This window comes from Apteryx rowi, unplaced genomic scaffold (assembly GCF_003343035.1).
Source record: "Apteryx rowi isolate R43461 unplaced genomic scaffold, aptRow1 scaffold_81, whole genome shotgun sequence".
NCBI lineage: Eukaryota > Metazoa > Chordata > Aves > Apterygiformes > Apterygidae > Apteryx > Apteryx rowi.
Window position 1 is genome coordinate 2,103,234 of NW_020451105.1, and position 19,417 is coordinate 2,122,650.

The 19,417-nt window shown below is 38.2% G+C and overlaps 1 protein-coding gene across 39 annotated transcripts in view; it reads right to left on the reverse strand.

Moving 5' to 3' along the window:
* Positions 1–19,417, reverse strand: part of TPCN2 (two pore segment channel 2) — a 79,994-nt gene that overhangs the window by 41,406 nt on the left and 19,171 nt on the right. For 13 of the 39 annotated variants that reach the window (XR_003257369.1, XR_003257363.1, XR_003257370.1 and 10 more), the window contains exons 18-26: positions 18,820–18,869; positions 16,721–16,820; positions 15,681–15,752; positions 12,715–12,788; positions 12,140–12,230; positions 11,942–12,024; positions 10,704–10,785; positions 8,570–8,655; positions 7,788–7,858 (exon numbers count right to left, since the gene is read on the reverse strand). Coding sequence is in view for 19 of the 39 variants with exons in the window: in XM_026089311.1 (XP_025945096.1) it covers positions 7,788–7,858; positions 8,570–8,655; positions 10,704–10,785; positions 11,942–12,024; positions 12,140–12,230; positions 12,715–12,788; positions 15,681–15,752; positions 16,721–16,820; positions 18,820–18,869 (709 nt within the window). In the remaining 20 variants the exon portion in view is untranslated. The other 26 variants (XR_003257376.1, XR_003257377.1, XR_003257378.1 and 23 more) reach the window with 15 other exon arrangements.

Below are 19,417 nucleotides of genomic sequence, written 5' to 3' on the forward strand. Positions count from 1 at the left end.
CTGGTTTTAGACAGAATCAGAAACAATAGTTTAAATTTTAGGACTAAAAGGGATTTTTGCACTTACCTAATGTGATAGGCTGTGTAACATAATCCTTATAATTTGACTCAGTAATTTCTGCATTCAGCCCAGCAACCTGTAGTCATATTAGAGATTGCATTTTACATTACAAAGACACTCACACGCTCCTGCTACAGTACTGAACTTTGTGTTAAAGATGTACTCCATTTTCTATTTTGACATCATCTTTCATTCTCTCAAATGAGGATGATCCTTTTTTAGCTAGATCGTGCAGGACAACTGGCCATTTGGGATAGAGTTTTCAAAATTCAATATGCTGTTGCAGGCACTCACCAGTTCCGAGAAATCAGATCCTTCACTTTTGTCTCACTTATGTCAGAGAACAGAGCAAAAGCAATATGAAGGGAGATGAGCCTGAACAAAGGCTTAAGCAATCTCAAAGCAAGTTTCAGGTCTGAAGGCGGTGAAAATAGGAGCTGTCAAATAACAATTGGTTTTTGGGGTGTTCATCCTGTATTTTTTTTTAATATCAGATACATACATGGAATTCTGCAGTTTACTTACATTTACTAAACTTCCAGCCCACGTGCCAGTCCCAGACCATCTCTATTAAATATTTGTAAATCAGATGGCAAATCAGTAATAGTCCTCCTTTTCTGGTAGGATGGGGAATAAACAGAGTTGGAAGTTTGGAGGTTCCAAGATGGGTTTTTTGCCATAAGAAGTTAAATCAGGCATTCAAGAACAGGCAATACTAAGATTACAAAGCAATTAACATGGAAATGTCAACATCTTATAAACATACACCTGAAGTTCACAGCTGTTGCAAAGAAAGAAGGCAGTATTGTCTTTCAGTGAAGGCAGCGAGCAGGGACTCTGTGTTTGATTCTTAACTCTCCCACGGATTTCAAGCTTGGCTGTAGGCAGATCACCAAATATCTCAGCTGATCATCTGTAAAATAAGGATAGTAATACTTTCCTATCCCAGCAGGATGTTTTCAGGAAAGTACTTGGGAGGTACTCAAATAGTGCAATGATGAGGACCATGAAAGTATCTGTACAGAACAAAGACAACACCTGCTCTGCTAGCTTAATGGAAAAAAAGATGACTGAGACTGTTATAAGGAATGTCTAGCATTAAAGAAAAGGACAAGCTGTAATCAGCTTCATTAACTTACAGTTTGAATTAACAAAAAAATTAACATCAGCAAACTTTTTTTGACATGATTACTGCGAAGACTTCAAAGTATAGAACTGGACGTGAAAATTAATACAGATGAACTGCATAAAGGGTTGGAACTGTAAGTCAGAACAGACGTTTCAGTCTTCCCTCTAAGTTACATGGGTAATTCATGAAAAAGCAGTTTGCTTTATTTGTCAAACAAATGTATATACGTTGGAGGTAACTGCACACCAGTTTTTCTTCTAGGGTTAGAACAATTTCTTAGTCCACTAAGACACTTAGAACCCCACATATACTTACTATGCCTTGTGATTGCATTTTATATACAGTCTTGAAGTTCTTCTCATATCCTTTATGGGAGATAATTATAGGTGGCCACTTCAGCAGTTTGTTCTACACATCACTATGTACTTAGTATTTGAGGAACGTCATCTCAGCCTTAAGGCTTTTCCATGAACATATTCTCTCATTTTATGGCTGGGAAAATAGTAGCTCTACAAATACAGTCAATGATTCTAGTACAGAAACAAACATGAGGCTTATGATTAAGAAAGTCTGAGGATCTGGTGTCTATTCCTGGACTAGGAACAGATTTCCCATTATCTTAGCTCAGTCACTTAAACAATAGATTATCTATTTCATCTTTAAAACAGTGATGGTATCCTTGGAGGATGCAGCAAAACCCAGTTCACAGTTCTGAAGCACATTAGCCCACACTTCTACAAACAGACTAATGACAGTGAGGACACTTCAATCTCTAGATCATCCCCTTTTCTCCCCCAACAGAATTCAAGTGCTCAGTTCAAAGGTTTCAGATCTTAAGTCACTCTGGAACCACTGAAACATAATACCCATTTTAACCAGCATAGTACCTAACAAGGCAACACTACCTTTTGTAAGATTTTCTAGCTGCTTCATCCTAAGAATCACACTGGCATCAGTCTCTTGGTAATAACTTTTAAAATTCACTGGCCAAATTCCAACCAAGTTCGACAAAAGAGCTAAAGTCTCAAAGATGTATGACTYTTGCACATTTGTGACAAATGGTAACAAGGTAAAGCAGAGAGCCCAAATAAATGTTCACATCAAGGGAAAGATCAACAGTTATCTGATTTGTTTGGTTGGCTGGCTGGCTAGCCAATGAGCAAATGCATAAATTGGAAGGGCGGCACATTCTGCCTCTTGCCCAAAGAGGTAGGGGATGTAAGAAATCAAGTTAAAAGGAACCCAGCAGGGAGAACTGTATACACTGTGGAGAAATGGTCCAGTGACTCAGGGATGCTGGCTGGGTATTAGTAACATAGCACAGACAACTAAGTTTCATTTTGCTACTTGACTATGGGAGGCTGAAGGAGCATATTTTTTGCTATCACTACTTGTAAAACACATGTACACTGTAAACATTTGTAAGCCATTAGAAAGAACCAACAGCACATGCTAYAACAACAAAAGCTAGATTTGTTACAGCCACAGGAATTCTTTCCAATGAAATCATTAAAAGGTAGGCAGGACAGGATCTAAGGGACCAGCTGATGCATCCCCCTGCAGAGGCAGGTTCACAAACATCCAGACAAAGCTGTAGCAGGTGACTGTCAACCCCCCTCTTAAAAGGCCCTCAGTGAAGGGGATTCTGCGACCGTCCCCAGATTCCAGTGCTCAGAGGCAGGAAGCATCCCTCATACTTAACAAATCTTTCTGCAGAAAGCTCAACTAGTTGCAGCTTGTCCTACAATTGCCATACATGGAGTTTACAGAACTTAAGCAGATTGCTCCTTTTAAAGAATTATTTATTTACTTGAATACTGATTAAAACCCTGTCTTCCATAAGACTGAAGAAATCATTTCCTTCAAAATTCCTCCCAAGGCACACCTTCCAAGTCTTTTATGCCTTTTATTGCTCTCCTGTAACAAATGCCTCCCCCAACTTGTTTATTTTAAAATGCAGGGACCAAAACTGGAATGGTGGGGCCTAAAGGGAAGTACTATTACAAATTACAGCAAAGTAATTTTCTTTGAAGAAAACAATTTCTTTTCTTTCTTCTGATCTCTTTCAGATGCTGTTAGATCATTCAGATTGTAGTATACTATAAACACTATATTTTCTCTATAATACTACTTAATCCCCATTTTGTATTTCTGTATTTGACTTCTAAAGTTTAATAGTCTACATTTATCTTTATTAAATTTTACATTAATAATTTTGGCAATTTCTTCTAGTTTATCAAAGTCATTTTGAAACCTAGTAGCCTCCTATAAAATGAACAACTTAAAGGTGAAGTATAAACCAAGTCCTATCCCTCCTCCCCCAAATTATTTCTACATAGATTTCACATAATTAATGTCGCAATGTTTATAAGGACTGCAGATTAAGTGAAATCCACTTGATTTGTGGAAAACTCCATCAGTTGAACAGGTTTTTATTTGATGGAAAAAAAATCTAGTAAAGATTATTAAAACCTATATAAAAAAGCAGGCAGACTTCTATTTTTACTTTGTTTTTAATAAAAAGCCAAGACACAAACAGTTGGAATACTAAAATGACCTCATCTGGCTAAAGGAATGTTTAGCAATAGCACAAAGGTAACACTATGCACAGGTGCTACTACTTGCAATATAATGGCAGGTGAAGAGAAACTCTCTAACAGACACAAATTAAAAGATACCTTTGCCTCTCATTTCAGAGATAATTGATGAATACTTCACATCATTTTTCCTATAGGCCCCATTTTTCCCTATATTTTTCTGGAAGCTAAAAAAAAAGAAAAGTTGGAGGGATGAAAAAGCAACATTCTCTAAACATGTCAAGAGATGTACACGAATACTACAATGCAGAGATAACGTGCTTCAAGTACTTTACTTACTTAATCCCTCAACACCCGAGAGAGTGTGTTTTCTCCTCTGTCTGTAGTTTGTACACAGTCACTAGATTATTCTGGCTGCACTATCTGCAGCTCTGATCAGAATGATCTTTGTAAGTTTCTTTGTAGTTAAGCGTGCTTGTGAGGTGCATTTCTTTCAACAGAAATACTGAACACCTCAATCGTGTCTCCTTTCTCCTTCCACTACTGAATCTTTGGGTAATATAAATTCAAAACAGATCAGGAAAAAAAAGTTAGAAGAATGTGAGCTTATTTAATCAGGCAGGAACAAAACTTATGCTATTTCCATTTTTCTGGTGAATGCCATAGCCATCAGAACTGTTGTCTGTCAAATACTCTCTCACAGAATGTGTAACTTGTGGAATTCATCAACACAGGATGTGGTGAAGGCCAAGACAATGGGCAAGAAGAAGGCGGCGGCAAATTTCATCACAATAGGTCTACCATAAGCTATCAAATGTGAGGTCCAAATGAAGCTTCAAACTCAGGAACTTCCAAGCTTGCTAATTGTCAGAAAATGCAAGAGGTACAAAGGAGAAAGATCATCTTATACTTGCTTTGGCTCCTACAGGCTTCACCTAAGCATCTACAACAGCCACTGTCACAGACAGGATAGCAAACCTAAGCAGCCTTTGTCTTGACACAGAATTGGTTTTGTTCTGTAAACACAAAAAACCCAACCTGCTAAACCAGAAGCTGTTTCAAAAGAATGCCACAGACTGCTACACTATGTGTGAAATCCAATCCATTTGATATGCTATGAGTTGATATAAATGCCTACCGTGTTGATACTTTCAGGAAAATCAGACGAAGAAATATCTAGTTTGCAGATGCAGCAAGACTGAAATGCAAATGGTGCAAAAGCTGCCCAGCACCCTCAAGATTCAGTTGCAAGGAAGTTTCATCTGGAAAATCAAACATATCAAGTACCTACAGATGATTCCAGGTGCCTCTAGAAATGAACAAAAACTGAGCTGCATATTTTAAGATCTGCATTTTGAAACTAGGCTGTTATGGCCCACCTGCATGTAACCTCTTTTGTGGGCCTCCAACTGGTAAAGATAATGGGAGCATGGATACTGAGCATGACAGAAATCAGTACCTGGGCAAAAGAAACAAAAAGAAACCACAAGAATCATTTCAACATCTCAATGATTTCCATATTTTAAGAAGGAAAGGGTTTTTTTAATTATATAAACCTCAAACTTTACCCAGTTACATGCATGCGTTTTCACGATTTATACAATTATTGCATAAGACTTGTATCATGTAGTCATTTATATCTTACAGTATAATTGACATTAGATACCGCATTTTTGTATCAACTTCTAGTTACATTCTCAGTCTATTACACAAACGTGAAACACACAAGAACAAGACTAAAAGTATCCCCTTCATATCTGTCCAGACGCAAAGACTGCACACTGGAGACATTTATGAGGTTTATGATAATGCCACACTAATTCATGTTGCTTTGGTAGATTGTAGTGGAATGTAAAGGCCAACAAAAAAGTTAAGAACCAAAGAAAGTGAAACTGGCAAGCAGATAGGAACTGGCCACTTCCTGTTTAGCAAGGCAAATATAGCTACTTTTCCAAGAATTCAGAAAGGCAGAAAACAAAGCAAATAAGAAATTCTGAGCAAGAAGGTAAAATAGAGTATTTAACCTCCATTATTAAGTGCCAATAAACTAGTAGTATTAGCTAAGTCATGCTAGGAGCAGAAACCATCCTGACATAAAACTATACTGAAAGAAACAAACCAAAAATCGAGGAAAACACTGTGCTGATGCCTTTATCTACTTGCTATGTGTGCATGACCCCAGAAAATGGTAATGCCACTGGAACCAGTGCAAGTGAGTAACTAGGATTATTATGGAACAGATACAAGAGGGTGTACACAAATAACAACATGGCTTAAGAAGCAAGAGCACAGAAGTAAGGACAGATTGTTGGAATGGCTCAGAGCTCAATTCATATTTGTTCTACACATATGCAAATTCCACCACTTGTATTTTGTTCCATAGCACAAGGAAAATAAGCAGCAAGTAAAGAAACAGACAAGAATCACCACATAACTTTTAAACAACAGCAAGACAACAATATAGAAGTATGCTGCTGAGCTCAAATGGACCATCATCCCAGAGAATTTCCTCTTGCTAATGCAGGAAAGAAAGAACAGACTGATGGGTGGAAAAAAGAGGAGGGTGATAAACTGGAAAAGTAAGTAGGTTGACTGCCTGGCACGCTTTCCAAAAATACTGTTATCTAAGTGGATCAAGTAACTTATAAATAGAAGCAATTTAAGTCCATTCCCACACACCCCAAGCCCTTGTCAATGCAGATGTGGTCACAATAAAGTCTATTTTAATTGCAAGTGCTTCAAATAATGATAATCACCACCACAGAGGGTAATTTCATTTTTACATATAAAAATAGTAGTTGGGATTAATTCTATTCTTCATAGTGAGTTTCTAGTTATGCGACAAAGATCCAAACAGAAACACCTTTTCTGGTGGAATACTACGAGATAAACGAAAAGCATGTAGTTATAACTTACTGTTAATTCTCGACTGCAGATTTGTTGTCAAAGTTATTTACCTGACAAGTATTACCCAGGTCACCAGACTTAGTGGTATACAGCACGTGACCACAAAGCCATAAAAGAACAAGATCTTGCAACACTGGTTAAACACTTTCAAGTCCCCATGGACTCAGAAGAAAATCTGAGCTGCTAAGCACTTGATTATCCCGTTCAACCATTTCCCCCCACCTTTAAGGGGAAGACTCACAGTGATCATGATGCTACATTCTGGCCAAAATTCATTCCCTTCAGCTTTTCATGGAATACGATACAGTGAAGAACAAAACTTGGAAGAAAGCAAAAGGAAGAGTTCACTAAAAAGCAACATGAGAATATTTACTCTGAAGCAGAGCTCAATTTTACTGCATTGAAAACCATGAGTATAATTGTTCCATTCAAAGTTATAACTATTCTCAAAGTTATCAGTGTGATGCAACCAGCATGAACCCTAGATCCAAAACAAAGAAAGAGAGGAGGTGCCAGGTAGACACTCCTTGTTGTTAAGATCAACAGTGAGTTGAACCCAGCTGTGTTCCAAAGTGATTAACTACTCCTGAAAATTTAGAAAGTAAAATATGCTGGTGTCATGTTTTAATAAAAATAGTGTTTCATCTTTCATTATTACAAAAAGGGTTAAGGATCTTGTTCTAGTCCTGCCTAATCCATTCACAAATTGCAAGGCACAGTCCTTGGCACACTCTCCTACCACAAGAGGCAGTTCCATTTTTTGTGCTGCAAAAAGCAGCAGGCTTAGTGGTCACAAAGTTCATGTTTTAAAGTGCACTGTCATTTTAACACTTTCCCTTTTTAAAAAAAGAAAATAAAAATATTCTGGTACCAATAGTTTATAAAAATAACGGCTGCAATATTGCTGTAAAATTGCAACTTAAAATCAAGTCAAATAAGCAGGATTCAAATACTTTTTTTTTTCCAGAAAAAAATATATAAGCCAATAATTAAAAACTCCTCCTGCAGAGAATTGCCAACCAAAACTTTACACATTGTCCTGCAAGCCCCTATTACAGCATCTCACAGAAAATCCATTCAGTTTCTTCCAGCTGACAATCTCAACAAAACAGAGGTCTAAATAAATCAGTCCTTCCCACCAATCAGTCACCTACATAAATGCAGGTGTGGATGCTGGTGCAGTCTTTCCATTAGCTCTTCCTCTGTAGGTTCTTCCAAAACATCTCTACAAAGAAAAACCATGACTTGTTAGGGGCAGCATAGGGGACTTCTCAGCATGTGTTGCACCAAAAAATAAATAAAAAATCGCTGAGCTGAGATGTAACATGTGCTCTTTTCAAGACTGAAACAAGGAATTAAAATCACAATAAGCTGATGCTCCCTAAAGATGCATCCACTTGCAAGTGATCCATCCTTTTACAGATGTGTCGTGGAAACCAGCAGCTGTTTTCCCACAAGGAGCAGAGAAGCAATTTCCTGCACACAGTACAGTACAACTGGAGGTCAATGGATTTGTTTTCCTGAAAAACTGCTTAAATGAGAACATGTTCCTGATACCACTACTGAATATCCAATCTGCACCAGAAGTTCTGCTTGTGCACGATGATCAAGTATCAACTCACCACCCACAATTTCATAATAAGACAAGAATGCGCATCACTTTTTTCATCTTCCCTTTTCTTCTCAGCACCATTCCCCTCTAACACCTCTTCTCTCAAGAGGACATGGGCAAAGAATTTATAAGAGTTAGCCATCAAAGCAGGTAAGAGCAGGCCTAACTAAAGCACTTACTGGGCTTTTCCAGGCTAACAGATTAATGCAGGCACAGAATAAGAGTCGAGCCTTTTTACCCTCTTGCAGTCAGCACACTATCTTTAAAGGAGAGCTAAACATCAGCTGGAAAACTAGATCAATTATCAAGCCCAGTATAACTTACCTGAACATTAGTTCAACTGTCCTTTGGTATTCAATGTCTGAGAGAGGCTCCCAATGACAGCGACGGTCCCACTTGTGAATAAAGTTCTGGAATGTAAAAAGAGCAGAAAAAAATTAAAGCCTATTTCTAATGACATCAGAAAAGAGGTTATGCGAGGTCTATATATTTAGGTCTTGAAGAGTTTTTGTTACAGAGAACGGCAGAGTAGAGAGCTGGAATGCATCAAAATTTAAATGCTGACAGAGTTCATAGACATCTGATAGATAGGTACAACAAAGAAGTCATATACATAACACAGGCTGTACACATGAGCAGAACACAGCCACAAACCAACTGGTAGAAGTGTTACTTTTTACTGTTTCATGGCAAATTGTATCTGTACACCCTTAAAAAGAACAATGATTTATTTAGGCATAAGTATATTTATTGGCTGTAGTTCACTACTTTTTCAAGTCTGTTGTACAGGAATGAAATAGTTTTCTCATCACACACTGAAAGAACAGTAGAGCTGAAAATAGTCCTGCAGTCTTCTAACTACTCACAGCAAGAGCTGTCTCCTCACAATAACTGTTTGAAGTACCCATAAGAGTTTACCTGCTTTGAATTTTTTCCTCTTTAGAGGAAAAAAAAAGAGAGAACCAAAAAACCCATAATATAAATACTCCTAGTCCAGACATTGCAACTTAGACTCAACTTCTGGTTTTCTCATGCTCCCTTGTCTGTTTTGAATTACACTGAGAAATCAAGACCTAGGGAGTAGACAAACAGCTCAGGAGAAGAGGGGCGGGAAAGAAGGAAAACAGTGATATCCTGCTCTCCCTCTCCACAACTACCTCTTGGCTACCACAGCAATCTTTGGTCACAGCCCTGCAGAAGCAAGCAGGCAGACGACTTACAGGGTTGACTCCCAGCTAGAAAGTCTCTCCCAAATTGCTCATAGATAATACTGAGGCTTAACATGAGATTCATCTCACCTAATTTTATATGTCTGAAAGTTCACCATTTTGCCTCCAGTAGTAAACTTCAGTTCTCTATGCAGTCAAGGGAAGGAGAAAAAAAAAAAAAAAAAAAAAGCAGACATCTCCAAAAGAGAATTTCTCACAGGTTTTAAGATGGGGTGAAGTGCCCTCTAGAGGTATTCCAATTCTTCCACTGCTTGTAGAAGACTACAATGATTAACTTGGAGCAGATGGCCAAGATTAATGTTAAATGCAGTATCAACAATTCAAAGGCATTTAGACTTGCAGGAAAGTACACAGAGGCAAGAGATGATTAAAACTATGTGTTTGTCCTGGCATTGCTTCTTTAAGAACCCACTTGTGCTCTAGAGGACAATCTTCCAAATAAGTAAGTTATCAGTTTCACCCTTCTAGTGTCAGTTTGATTGCCTTTGTAGGAGGGTAACAATACAGAGCAGGGCGGGAATTTGCTGACAAAGCAGCCGGAAAAAAACTGAAACTCAGATAACTAGTGTTAAAGTTAATACAAGAAACAAGCAGCTCTGTAATATTTACAAATTTTTTTTCCACGTACTATAAAGACACTTTATAGTGAGCAAGCTATAATGACAAATGTATACAACCAATGAAACACAACAAGATTTGTGACAGTCTCAAGCAAAATACACAGCTGTCTAGCAAAGAAAATGCTGCTACAATGTCTATTAGGGAAGGTCAGGCAGAGAAAAGATAAGTATGCACACACAAAACCAACCTACTCTTCCCAAAGTAGTTCTCTGGTTTCTCTGGGTTCTTCAACATCTGCACAAAGCAGATGGGACCTTCATTTAGGGCCTCATCTAATATGAATATCACAACCCCGTAAAGAATGGCAACAAGTCAAGGATGCTCACAATGAGGAAACTGCATGGTAATGGCATTTTTTCATTACTGTTCTTACCCTCCCACTGCTGGCTATTAACCAGATAATCTCTGATCCACATTTAGTTAAATATATGCTTTTGTTACATTATTAGGTCTTCTTTAGGATGAGTAGCCTTTTTTTCATCCCAGTGTTGATGTCTTCACTCCCCCCTCCCCCCAAAAAAATACAGAAAACAAAGAATTTTCTAATAGGTTTACAAGATAATTAACAGTCTTCAAGGACCTAATATCAGACAAACACATTTCCTTACCTCTAGAAGTAAAGCTACGAAGAGATTGACCCAGATGACAGAGGAAATCAACCACCAGGCTACAAAATAGGTCTTTGCCCACCTGCAGATCAGATTAAAAGACAATAAATAAATAACATAGATAATAAATAACCATAGCCTGAAAGTGATTGAAGAAAGCCAGGAAAACACATTTTTCGTTAGAAGTTAGTAATACTACCTTCTTGATCTAAAGGATGGCCTGGAACAAAAATCCTAAACCTTTCATTAAGTTAGCCAAGAAGATTCTCTCCCCACCAGTAAATATAGTTCTAAAGGGAAAGAAAAACAGCCTAGGAGAAGTCATACTGGATCAGAGCAAAAGATGTGTCTCTCAGACTAGTCAAATACAGAAGCATAGGAAAACATGTAACAATGTGGCAAAATACCTATGAGGCTCCCTCCAAGTAGTCTCTCAACCTCCAACCATTTGCGGTTCAGAGACTTCCTGAGCTAGAGGTTCTCATTTCCATTCACTGCAGGTCCCAATGGATTTCTCTTTCATGACTTGCCCAGACTTCCCTGGACCACATTAAACATTTATCACACACAATAGCCTGCAAAAAGGCATTCCACAACTTAGCTGCACACTCGGTGAAAAAACATTTCCTTCTATTGGATTCAGACTGCTAGCTCCCAAACAYGGGTGAAATCATGACTCCACAGAAATCACATAGCAAAAGTATCACTGGAAAACAACTAAACTCAGAGACTATCCAGTTCAAACATTCCCATAAAATAAAATACAAATGAAAGATATCTCTAAGGTTCTAAGTCTACAATGAACTATTTAGTCACAGAGAAAATATAGAAGCAGCTCAGAACTGATTACAGTGATTCACTAATCTCTCTTCCGTGAGATGGGCTCTTCAGTAACTCCCACCCACCCAATACATGTTGCAAACCTATTTAGAATCCACTTTAAGTAATTCAGTCTTCTCTGGAAGATGACAACTACCCAGCCAGTTTCCAATCCCTTCTAAACATGACCACAGATTTTGTGGCATCCAAGAGCCAGAGCAAGTACCAAGTTACATGAGCTAAAGGATGTCCATAAAGTATTAGCTTTGTTTCTTAGCTACCCGAGTTGATACGAGACACAGGTAAGCAGCACTCCTCTTACCAGACGCTAGGAATTGTGCTGTGTGTGTAATTCTTGTTCATTTACTGTACAAGTTAGATGCATATGGGACTGTTTCAATATTATTACTGCTACTTACGGACTTGAATATCTTGAAAATGCTTCCAGAAAGACTTGCCAGTTGTTCACCACCATCACATCCCAGAGGGTCACCACTGCTGCCTAAAGAAAACAGAAATTGAGTGGCTATATTACATACTTAAAAGCCTCAGAAAATGAGGGGAGAGGGCGAGCAGAGAGGAAGAGGGGCATGGATTTCTTCTATGATCAGACTCACAGCAAAGTCATCAAAGTTGTTTGGCCAATATTCCAGCTGCTCATAGGTCCCACACTGCAGAGTGCGATTACCAGATGTTGTATTGACGATACTACAATAGAATTAGGATCTCAAATAAGCAGAGCTGTCTATGTACTATATTGTAGAAGTAAGTTTTGTTTTGTTTTTTTTTTAAGTACCTTGTATGAAGTTAAGTACCTCATGTGGGCAGAAAACATGGGTAATAGTTCAAATAGTTCAGATCAACAGTGGGGTAAAATGTCAACCTTGAGACAAGCATTTCTGCAATTTCAATACAGCAAGAAGGAACTGAAAGTGTAACAAATAAGGTCTGTGCTATTTAGTATTAAAGGAAGGGCTTCAACAATAAGAACCACCACAAACTACTCAGAAGCTCAGAGATACAGATGCTTTACATATGACAAATTAAAAATACGCTACAACAGCAGAGAGTACAGAAAAGGAGACAAAGATAGGGGCATTTAGTTAATAATTCAGCAGCATAAAGGCAGAGCTACAGCAGCATTTTGAAAAACTAAAATAATCTTTCCAAATACTTATGTTTAGAACTTTACCTGATATTCCCCATAGGGACAACAGCACCTTTAAATAGCATTATGCCAGTTATAGCAAATGCATAGAAAACCACCTGGAAGGAACATACGTAAGCATTAGTTCTGAATATTTCTATGACTAAACAAGAAAACAATGCAATTATGTTAGGAATGGAATTTATGTTAGTACCACAGGYGAAGAACATGGTTAAAAACAATTCCAGAGGCTAAGTGAAAAATACTTCTTAAAGCCTGCACACTTTTTCAATGTTTGCTCATACTTTTTAATATTCTGTTTAACTTTCAGTTGTTAAAATGCATTAAATCATTTTTCTTTATGATCTATTTTACAGTTGTTTCTCAGAATGCTGATGTTTAACTATTAACACTGCAGAGCAGTGACTTAAAAAAGCCCATTACCTATAGGTGTAAAATCTTCAGGTATCTACGGACCTTTCTGTTCGTTTTAGATTCAGTGAAAATAAGCTTTTACAAAACCTAACTGAAGGACAAGAATAAGCTAATATATTATATTACATCCGTAGCTTTTCAAAAAAAAGTTGGACTAGTCTAAAAGTAAAGGCTTCAATAGCGCAAACAATTTTGGAGCTTTGGTCTCCTTTACTTTTTAGGAATACAAACCACTTTTAAAAAGAGCTGGCTTTCACAGTCTTCAGCAGTTGCCTAGGTGATTTAACAAGTTTTATCTTAAAAGCAAAGACTGTTCCAGACCTGCAACTTCCTAACTTCTCTGAGTAAAGAGCCATTTGTCCAGGGTTGCTTGAAACCAGATGAGTTTTCTAATGAAAGTGTCATCAGTCACAGTTCTGTATTTTGCTACTAAATAGTCTCAAGAGGGGGCCCAGGAGGAGGAAAAGAGAGACTATTCTGTGCTATAGAATCACAATACCCTGAACACTACTGGAGAAGTTGAAGCTACCATTCCACAGCTTACCAGAAGATGGAGCATCTGCCTTGACAATAGTAAAAGCCAACTTAATTGTTTGACAGAAAATATTAAATCTAAAACATGCATTACCTGAAAGTTTAGCTAAAAAATAAGTTACATTAATTTATCAGCATATGCTCCATGCTAATATTAGGAAAGATGTTTTGCATTGGCCAATAACGGAGTCACACTTCACTATGGTGGAAGCTCAGTAAAAGTCTCTCCTTAGCCTCAAGTAAAAGCAAATTAAGTTAACGGAAGTGGCAAACACTTTGCTTAGACTGCAAGCTCTCTGCCAGAGACTTGCCTCACAATTGGTGCAGGATACTACTCATACTCCTGGCATTAAGGACTAATCTGTAGCAGACGTTTAAACCACTTCACAAGCACTATGTGAAAGCACCATATAGAAAGGCAGGGATTCCACACTGAAATGCCAAAGCATAATTCCTAAAAATAAAAATCAAGCATATACTAGTCTCCTGCCATCCTAGCTATGTCTGTCAGGAAGGAAAAGAGCTTCTGGAGGAATGCTGTAGCACATGTACAGCCATGCCAGTCACAGCACCGCTTTGGGGTCCTGGTGCCAAGCCCAGCTGAGGTCACCCAAAGACTGCTGTCTCCTGGGGCTCTGTCAGATTCATCAGCAGCAATGTCAATAACTGCCTCCCTCACCTATCCATCATGCCACCCTACCAGCCTGTGACAGGAGGGACAAGCAAATGTATGCTCCTGCAGTCTGGTGTACTTACTCAAACAAGAACTGGCAAAATTAACAGAGAGCATCAGTTAAAGCCTTTACACAGCTAATTACGCTGAGTAACCACAAGGCAAAGTAACATTTTGCATGGTGGTTTTGGATGGGCATTGAATTTATTTATTTTGAAGAAGCATCAGAAGTTCTTCATTATACTAAAGTTGGTCCTACTATATACTGGTTAAAAAAAAAGTTTATACAATATCAGTACTTAACTCATGCCCCTAAGATTTACTTTCAGTGCAAGGACTAACTTCCTAGTCTGTGCACTCCTGAAGCATTTTTCAGTTTCAAGGGGTGCTCCCAATGGCAAGTGTGACTTATGCTGCAGGACAAAGTTGTTACCCACTTATCTTTGCCTAAATCATCATTCTTATTTGAAATTACAACAAAGACCTCTGCAGGCTGCAACTTAAAGCCCCTCCCCTACAAACAGTTAAAAGCAGAGATTAGTTATGACAAAATCCAATACTCTGGCTAAATTGTATGCTAAGGAAGTTGTTGTTTTGATATATTAGAACAACTTTTTAGACAACATCTAATACACAGCAAATCCTGCTCTCTAAGCATTACTTCAATTTAAGGTATATTAAAACAAAAACAAAACACCAACCAACCAAAAAAAAAAAAAAAATCCTCACATGCTATGGCAGGAAGATATAGTTGCAAAGCCAGGAACTTAGGAGTTAGGAAATGCAGAATTAGTAAGAGTAATGGACATCATGCATTGTGATCCAGCTTTTAATCACATTCACATAGTATATGTTCTATATCCCAGACACACCTAAAACAGGACCACAGAGGCTTTCAAAAATCCTCATGTCCCAACATGCCATCTGAAGACCTTCTCAGCAAAACAGCTATTTTTTGTTATTTACTTTAACATAAGCAAGCCAAGGTAAGGAAAACAAGGCTACTTTTAGAATCAGATGAACTCTTCCTGGAAACTAGAACATCAGCCTGAGGCAGGCACTTCGAAGGAGACGTTTCAAAAATTCTTTAAAGGTACACCTAAAGGAAAGTGATACATTAGGCATTGCCACCCATAGTGTTGCACCTGTTATTGCTGCCCATAACAAAACAGTAGTTTGTTGCATCTTTGCAAGACATGCCTAAAGAACTGGCTGGCTATTGTGAATTGTTACTGTTCATGGAAATTCTCATCCAAAGACCCTGATTTACTTCGTTGAAGACACACCTGCATTATATGGCATGCTACCAAAAAAAAAAAAAAAAAAAAAGTGGGGGGAGAGGGGGCGACAATCTCACATCATGACTTACCACCAGGATTCCTGCAAAGGCTCTCAAGTTTTTTACCAGATCCAGCAGTGTAGTCACAACTAAAGCCATGAACTAAATAAAGCAAAGCAGAAATTTGTATGTATTACATTCAAACTTTCAAGCCCTTTCAAGTTACTTTTAGTAAAAGGACAAAGAAATACCAACTAGGAAAATGATGCACATCTAAACACAATCACCTTTCACACAATGATATTTCCTTGAGGTATGTAAAATTAATGAACAATACTGCACTCATTTCCATACATGCACATTATGATGTATTTTAGGTACACACAAGTACTATGACCTAAAGGGATATTTGCACAGTGAAGACACAACAATGAATCAACCAGAAATGCCCCACAACTGACCCACATGATTTCTAGTTGACACTTTTCACTGACATTATGACCTCTAATTACATCAGCTGGATACTTATATTGTATTAACTAAGATACAAGTCCAGCACCTGACATGAATCTGGGCTTACATTTCAAGCAAGTCTAAGTGCAGTATTGTAACAAACAAATCAAATTCCTCAAGTTATTCCCAATTCAAATATGGGTATTCGGGAACCAGATTCAAGTTTTAACCTAAACAGCAAGTGGAAAAAGGAGTTCTTCCCAAATAACCCTTTGCATGACCAAAAAGTCTGACAATATAAAGCAAGAGGAAGACTACCACCTCCTGAGTACTGTGCCTTCAAAGACACTCATCCATTTAAAAATGGATCCCAATACAAGGTTTACCAGTATTTCTGGATGTATTTCTCTACCCACTTTAGAATACCAGCATCAATTGCAGCGAGATCAGCAGAACTTCCCTGCCATCTCAACAGAGAAAAATAGCTGAAGGAAGAGTGAGTTAATGAGGAGCTGTGTGACAGTCTGGACAGACAGCTAGAGTCAAGATTGTTGAGTTATAATCCCACTCAGATGCAAGAGAATTACAAGCTATTACACATTATTCTAAGAGACTTTAACAAGATTTATCATTCAACTAATAAAGAAATCAGCAGCGTGGACAGGAAAAACAAACACCTTCATATTAGGAATAATCCGCAGGAACCTGAACACAATTAACATGTTCAGCAGTCGAACCATATCCCACAGAGATAGCAAGCCCATCAACTCAGGTCTCCTAGGAAAGACAAAAGAGTACAACAAACTAGAGAAGCAGCCCATGACAGAAAGACTCAGTTAAAGTTTCTGGACTGCAGGTAGCTGCAAATTCCCCATAACTTTTGGTTAACATCTGTGACATTCAAAGTTTTGTGAAAAAGAAAGTTTCACTTCTGTATGTAAAGTTTCATTTCCTCATAATCTATGACTGACCAGAATAGTATATCCAGTTTTGGGCCCCCCAGTAGAAGGTGATTGATGAACTGGCGCAAGGTCAATAGAGGGCCAACAAGATGGCCAGAGGCTGGAATGCTTGCCCTACAAGGAGAGGCTGAGGAAGCTGGACTTGTTCAGCCTGGAGAAGAGATGACTTCAGAAGGACTTGGCAACAGCCTTGCAATACCTACCAAGAGGTCCTAAAGACAACGGAGCCAGGCTGTTCACAGTGGGGCATAGCAGGAGGGCAAGGGACAATGGACTTAAGTTGAAACAAGACAGGCTCACACTGGTTATAAGGAAGAACTTTTTAAACTATGAGGACAATCTGACAGTGGCACAGGTTGCCCAGTGAGGTTGTGCAGTCTTCATCATTGGAGGTTTTTTAAGACCCAGCTGGATAAAGCCTTGAATAACTTGGTCTGATCTCATAGCTGACCCTGGTTTGGGCAGGAGGCTGGACTAGAGACCTCCTGAAGTCCCTTCAAACCTGAAATAGCCCATGTACAATCTATAATTGGTATAAGCAAGTCAATTTACTCAACAGAAATCTCAGCTACAGTGAACACTAATGACTGATGACAGAAGAGATCCATTTAGCTTAAAATCTTAAATATGCATATAATGCTCTTCAAAGTGTATGTTTGTACTAACATGCCTAGGTAACTGACCTTCCTTCTTACAGTGGAGCTCCAGAGAGAGTCCCTTCAGAAAACAAAGCTAAACAAAATTACTGCTATAGAGAGATACTTCAGGAATTTGCTAGCTATACAAAGAACACACATTAATCCTTCAGGATGTGTTTGGCTGAAGCTAGGCTTCAAACAAAGCACTAGGCTAACAAGCTGGCTTGCCAGCCTTTTTCCTTATGCATGTATTCTATAAGCAATATGCATACACTTTAACTCAGCCTGAGTTTTGGCTGGCATTTACATTGGCATGCTGGATGCTCTTCTTGCTGGGAATGCAGGCAGGTGGCAGGGAGGAAAGACAATACTGCAAAACTCCTTGGTAACACAGATGGATATTTCTAAATCATGATCCACACCACAAAGACACTCAACTCAAAGGAAGAAACTCAAGGAAGCCTTCCAAAAGTGCACTGATTCCTTCTTTTGTTGTGGCTACAGTTTTCAAGTTTTAAGAGGGAAACAATGATTTTCATGCATTTGATAACGAAAAATACATACTTATTAAAGTACTACTTGCGCTTATGCAAACCAAAACACTATTGCTTGCTATTCCAATGTAGATAAACAGTAGAAAAATTCCCATGGATTTAAACTAAGTTCTTCAGCATGAAACAAAACGTAAGACTTCAATCTATAGTGTTGAGGGGGCTTGGTTGGTTGTTTGGGAGTCCATACAACTGGGCTTAGAGAGTCTGATACTGAAACATTATCAGGTTAGTAGCTGCTTGTGTATGTTATATCATATTCCCCCTCTTGCACCTTTTGATAAGTGTGGGTCTGCCAAGACATTATTCTAAATCAGATTTCAAGAAATACAAATGCATCCTTCTCTCAGAAGAGCTAAATAGAACTTTAGGATTTATGAAAACATCAAATAATTTTCTTTCACTTCTCTATATTGCCTAGCCTCTAGCAACTACAAAGATGAGGGAACTTTTCCTASGTTTGGTAAGTTATGAATCATGCTGACAATCGTAACATAATGACATAAGTGTGTGTGTGTGCACGCACATGTACATGTATATAAACTGCATACATATGTATATGTGACGCCCTACCCTACTCCCCCAGCATCCAGGAAAAGTACAACATTTCATGAAGAACACATACCAGCCAGGATGAGGAAATCCGTACACAGCAAAAGTTGCAATCTCCAAAATCTTTGGTTAGGCAAAAAAGTTAAAACAGAGTTTTGTAATTTAGAATTTCAAAAACTATTTAAATTTCTTGACAGGAAACATTCTCAAGAGCTTTAAACCACTAATTTGGTTCACTTTAAAACTTTGAAATTGCCATAATTGACTATAAATTCCCCAAATTAATCCAACGTACACACCCACCTCAGTGGTAACACATATAGAAATGCACAATCAATTACACTACATTTCAATTTGGCCTCACTTGCCATATGAGTTTCAGACTTTTACCAAACAGTAATAATAAATTTATCAAATTATAATCTATCTTCTGCTACTTTTTTAATCCAAAAAGCAAAATGATCTTTAACTATGTAAGAGGCTTCCTTATGTGATGATTCTTCTTTCAGAACTGAACTTCTCCAAATAACATTAAAAGGCTGCCTACAAGAAAGCTCACTTCTCCAGTTTCAAGAAGTCTACCTCCAAAAGGGCAACATTAAGAGTACCATTCATCACCATCATTACCAAACTGATCAAGCCACTGAAAACCAGAACACTGGCTAAAGTAG